The sequence below is a fragment of the Sinocyclocheilus grahami genome, unplaced genomic scaffold, assembly GCF_001515645.1.
Source record: "Sinocyclocheilus grahami isolate Dianchi unplaced genomic scaffold, SAMN03320097.WGS_v1.1 scaffold222.1, whole genome shotgun sequence".
In the NCBI taxonomy this organism is placed as follows: domain Eukaryota; kingdom Metazoa; phylum Chordata; class Actinopteri; order Cypriniformes; family Cyprinidae; genus Sinocyclocheilus; species Sinocyclocheilus grahami.
In genome coordinates this window covers 973,749-978,629 of record NW_015505401.1, presented here as the reverse complement: position 1 = coordinate 978,629, position 4,881 = coordinate 973,749, and the positions used below count along the sequence as shown (strand labels likewise).

Sequence of the window (4,881 nt, the reverse complement as noted above, 5' to 3'; positions counted from 1 at the left end):
ATAAATTAAAATTTTCAGTCAAAAGTGATTGAAGAGGACCAGGGGTGTAGAGTAGTTGCCATGAGCTAAGATAGCTGAATGAATGAATGAATGGATGAATATGCATGCAAAATAGCACATAGCTGTATTCTTTGGTTCTGAATAACAGAAATTTTAATACTGCCTTTTTTTTCTTGTTTATGTTACATTTTACTGACCTTTTTACTTAAGGTCAGTCCTAAAGCTATAATTGTCTATAAATAACACTTTATTTTGAATGTTGCATTTAAATTATGTTAAATTATGATTAGAAAATAAAATCTAGGACAACACAAGTTCAGTTATTATTACTTTCATTATTGTGTCAGAACTCATTGTCAAAAAGCTTGCTCATAGTCCCTTTTGTGTTTGTGTGTAATAGGAAAAATGACCCAATTCCACAAGCATGAGTAAGTTTTCCATGAGTATTTCTTTGTGTTGTATATAGAATTTAAATGTGGTTTAATGTCTTTAAAGGAATAGTTCACCCAAAATTAAAATTTCCTGATTATTTACTCACCCCCAGTGTATAGATATATGTTATTTTATTTCTTCAGCCGAAAAGAAATTAAGGTTTTGGAGTTAACATTCTAAGACTTTTCTCCATCTAATGCAAGTGATATTTGATGGTCCAAAATACATATTTAGGCAGTTTCAAAGTCATTCACATGGTCCCACTTTAACTACTATGTACTTACATCAAAAAATAAGTACATGTACTTATTGTGTTCATCATGTATTGCAAAACACTTCTGCTTCTATTGAGGTGGGATACGGGTAAAGTTAGGGACAGGTTTGGTGATATGGGTAGGTTTAAGTGTGGGTTAAGGTGTAAGGGCTGGGTCAACAGTGTAAATGTAATTACAGATGTAATTACATGCAGGTATTTGTTAAAATCTAAGTATAATGTAAAAACATGTATGTACACAAGAAGTACATTGTATCAAATGATTAATTTAAATGTAAGTGCATAGTAGTTAAGGCCACCTAATATTAAGTGGGACCATTCACATGACCCCAGCCAACAAATAAGGGTATTTTCTAGTAAAATTATCATTTTCAGAAAAAAATAATAATATATAAAAAATAGTTGCTTGCCTTGGACTTTATCAACGTGCATTTCTTCCTCAGCTGAAGAAAGAAAGTCATATACATCTTGGATGGCCTTGGGCTTAGAAAATATTCATTATTGATTTTCTTTTTTTGGTAACACTTTATTCGTAGTCCTTATAACGCATTGTATGATTTCATGAATAATTGTAACCACATTTATAATATATTATAATACGTATCTATTCATTGTTGCACCTTTAGAAAGTATTATGTGTTCAAACTCAAAACAAACAAACCTTCAAATATTCTAATGCTTTTTAACTTTGGTTAAGTATTTATAAAAAAATATATAGATTTTTGAGAATCACCCTTCAATCTTTTGGTTTACTTTGCTGGATATAGCAAATGATGACAAAATAAACATTTGAAACAAGATCAATTGTCTATGCTTAATTTCATGAAGTGTGCGATTAATCGCAATTAATCACAGAAAAAGGATGTGATTAATTAGATTAAAATGTTTAATCGATTGACAGCCCTAGATTATTTATAACACACATTTACAAATATAATTTACAATTTTGTATTTACAGTGGGGAAAAAAAGTATTTAGTCAGCCACCAATTGTGCAAGTTCTCCCACTTAAAAAGATGAGAGAGGCCTGTAATTTTCATCATAGGTATGATCTCTCTAAGGAAGGCAAAGAAGACAAGGAAGAATAATCCACAAAGAAAGTCTTTAATATTATAATCCACATGAAACTCAGGCAAGGAAACAACTCAGGGTAGTCGTACCATCAAACAATAACCGACAAACTACTGAAAAGAAAGAAGACTAAGTAACGCAGCTGATGAGGGGAAAACAGGTGAAGGGAGTTAACTAATAATGACTAACGAGCAAATTAGCTAAAGAGCTAAACTTGATCCATGAACTTCCGTCTGCTTGCCATCAGAGGTCACCCTTTCCATTACATTGACTCTCGCACTACACAAACTGTTGCATATCATCCCGGACTACATATCCCATCATCCATTGTACTGATTGCACACAGCACTGATTGCACACAGCTGTATCCAATCACACATTCACTATATATCACTCAATCTGACTCCTATCAAAGTGCAGAGTATTGTATGCGCTTATCGCCAGCAGTGATAGCTACTTACAGAGCCCTCGTTAGTTTCCCAGTCCTAGCCTAGTCTTGCCCTGTCTGTTTTCTTGGTTTCTGATCTTTGCCTGTTTTCCTGGATTTATCCCTCTAGTCTCGACCTTTTGATTCTGTTCGCCGATCGTTGACCTACGCTAGCCCTGGGACTGTTCTTGTGTCCTGTTTGCCATTGTTCGACCCTGCCTGTGTTTCTGACCTCTTCTGCTTTAAATAAAAGCTTGCACATGGATCCTCACGTCTTGTCAGCCTCGTAACAAAACCAAACAGGAACAAAACCATGACATTATAATGGACTATATATCTTGACATTGTTTATTTATGATCTGCACAGTATCTTACTACATCTTGTAAGTGGTTAGATGTGGAGTGTTATTTGAGTGTTCCCTGTGAGGCTAAAATTAATTTTGATGTGAGCTAGTTAATTTTTAAACTGAAAAAAATTCAATGTTTATATGTTAGGTTAAATTTTATTTTGATGGTCCCCGTAGTCTATTGACTATAAGCAACTTTGCAACTGCATGTCAACTAACTCTCATTAGAGTATTAGTAGGCTTAGGTTAAGGTTAAGGTATAGAATGTTGACGTACTTGCAAAGTTACTTATAGTCAGTTTGTCTGTTGGGGAGCCATCAAAATAAAGTGTTAGCATAGGCCTATATTTAGCAGACATACTACTAATACTCCAATGACTGCTAGTTGACATGTTGAGTTACTTATCAACAGCTGTCTAAAGAGTACCATCAAAATAATCAAACTGATATTACAATAAAAATAGTTCAAAGCCAATGTGTCATATTATACATTCATCTGATCTGATATCTGATCTTATGGCTGTTTGAGAAAAAAATATTACTATTATTATTACTATACTTATAAGTGGTCTTTGATGGCTATAAGTAAAGTAGCATAGGAAAGATGGCAAGATATGAAACTTATAATACATTATAACTATGAGAAATATAATCCATTGTAACTTAAGTGGATGCAACGTGTTCACTGTGTGCTATAAATCATCATACTCTTAAATGCTATAACCACAAATAAGTAAATATTATAATACATTAAAACTGTTCTTATTAATATTCATAAGATGATATAACATATTATAAGGTTTTTTTATAATGCATTATGCATTCATAATGTATTATAAATATGGGCTTTGTAGAAAGTGTTACCCAATTTTTATTTGTTGGGTAAACTATTCCTTTAATATTTTTTGCCTCCCTTTACGTTAGTACCTGTGGTGTGAAGGATGTACAATCTATTGAGGCAGTTTCTATGCCTCTAAATGAGGGAATTGTCTCTATCTGTAACATCTGCAAGTCCCTCAAGAAAGCACATATCAGTCCCAACACTGACACGTGCTCCAATTACAACCAAATTAGGAAGCATATAGAGGATGCTGAGCAATGCCTGAAAACATCTGAGACAATGATTAAAGAAAAACTGGGATATTTAAATGAAAGCATGGAGCAGCTTATTAGAGAGAAACAAAATGTTGAGCAGCAGAAAAAAGAGAAAAGTCTGGCCATGGATAATTTGCGCATAAAGAAGAAGTCTGCTGAGGAATCATTAGAACATTCCAAAGCAGCTTTGGAGCAGGCTGAAAGAAGTGTAGAATCAGCAAATTATGCCGTAAGAGCACATCAAGACAGAATGAACACATGTAATGATGTAGCAACTGCAGGGGCAGCACTGCTTGCAATACCAATTATTGGATGGATTGCTGGTGAGTATTACATTACTCTTACCATCACTCTGAATTTAACAATTTGTGAAGTTATGCATTTTTTTCCCTTTGGCTGATGTGTATTCAAGAGATTTCTGTTCTCTAGGTCCAATAATGATTAGTGAGGGACAGCGGGGATTTGAAGAAGCTTCAAATGCCTTGAGAGATTCTGAATGGGAGAAACGAAACTGTGAGTCTCAAGTGAGGAACTGGACTGCAAAAGTGTTTCATTACGAGGGAATCATCTCTAAGACACAGACTGAAATTGAGCAGACCAATGAAGCACTAAAGAGGATTGAGAGGAAGACTGAAGAGGTTCAAGAGCATCTAACAGGCACAGCTGAAATTCAGGAAGTGGTCAGGAGAGCTGTCAACCTTCTGAGTGTTCTTAGTGGAAGAGTCACTGTACTGGAGAGACAAACACAACGTTTCATCCTCTGGCAGCCTGTGGTAAAGTCCATGCAAGATGTGATGAAGGCAATAGTAAATATTGCTGAGAATCGGCTCCTCTATAGTGATGGTGCACCAGGCCCTATAAATACTTTGAGGGAGAATGTTGGAGGATTACTGGCTTTATGCAACTCACCCAGTAATTCTGAATATGACAGCTATTAGTGATCATTTCAATGTCACTCACATAGCAACGGCTTATAGAAAAAGGGGTTGTTGGTGTTTTTAGAAACCACTCAAGTAGTTCTGGAAATTGTTTTTGAAAGTTATCTGTAAAATGATGTAGTGTTTAATGGCTGTTTAACTCACCATATATCTGACAAAACAGAGAAAATCGAACATGATTTCTATATTACAAAACCATACTTGCAATTATGTTGTAAATTCACAAATAAATTTACAACAACTTCTGATTTTAATCACAATGCAAATGAGTTCAAATCTCATCCACTGCACAGCTTTTG

The 4,881-nt window shown here is 34.6% G+C and overlaps 1 protein-coding gene across 1 annotated transcript; it reads left to right on the top strand.

Moving 5' to 3' along the window:
• The first annotated feature begins 405 nt into the window (after positions 1-405).
• LOC107596713 (uncharacterized) lies at positions 406-4,582 on the top strand. Its single transcript, XM_016287511.1, has 3 exons — positions 406-428; positions 3,474-3,967; positions 4,074-4,582. The coding sequence occupies exons 1-3, from the start codon at positions 406-408 to the stop codon at positions 4,580-4,582; spliced, it is 1,026 nt and encodes a 341-aa protein (XP_016142997.1).
• Positions 4,583-4,881: the final 299 nt, after the last annotated feature.

Bases quoted from the DNA above. Each gene is read 5' to 3' on its own strand.
- LOC107596713 (XM_016287511.1), top strand. From the start codon at position 406: ATGACCCAATTCCACAAGCATGA. The intron at 429-3,473 runs GTAAGTTTTCCA...CCTTTACGTTAG, and splicing joins ACCCAATTCCACAAGCATGA to TACCTGTGGTGTGAAGGATG. The intron at 3,968-4,073 runs GTGAGTATTACA...TCTGTTCTCTAG, and splicing joins AATTATTGGATGGATTGCTG to GTCCAATAATGATTAGTGAG.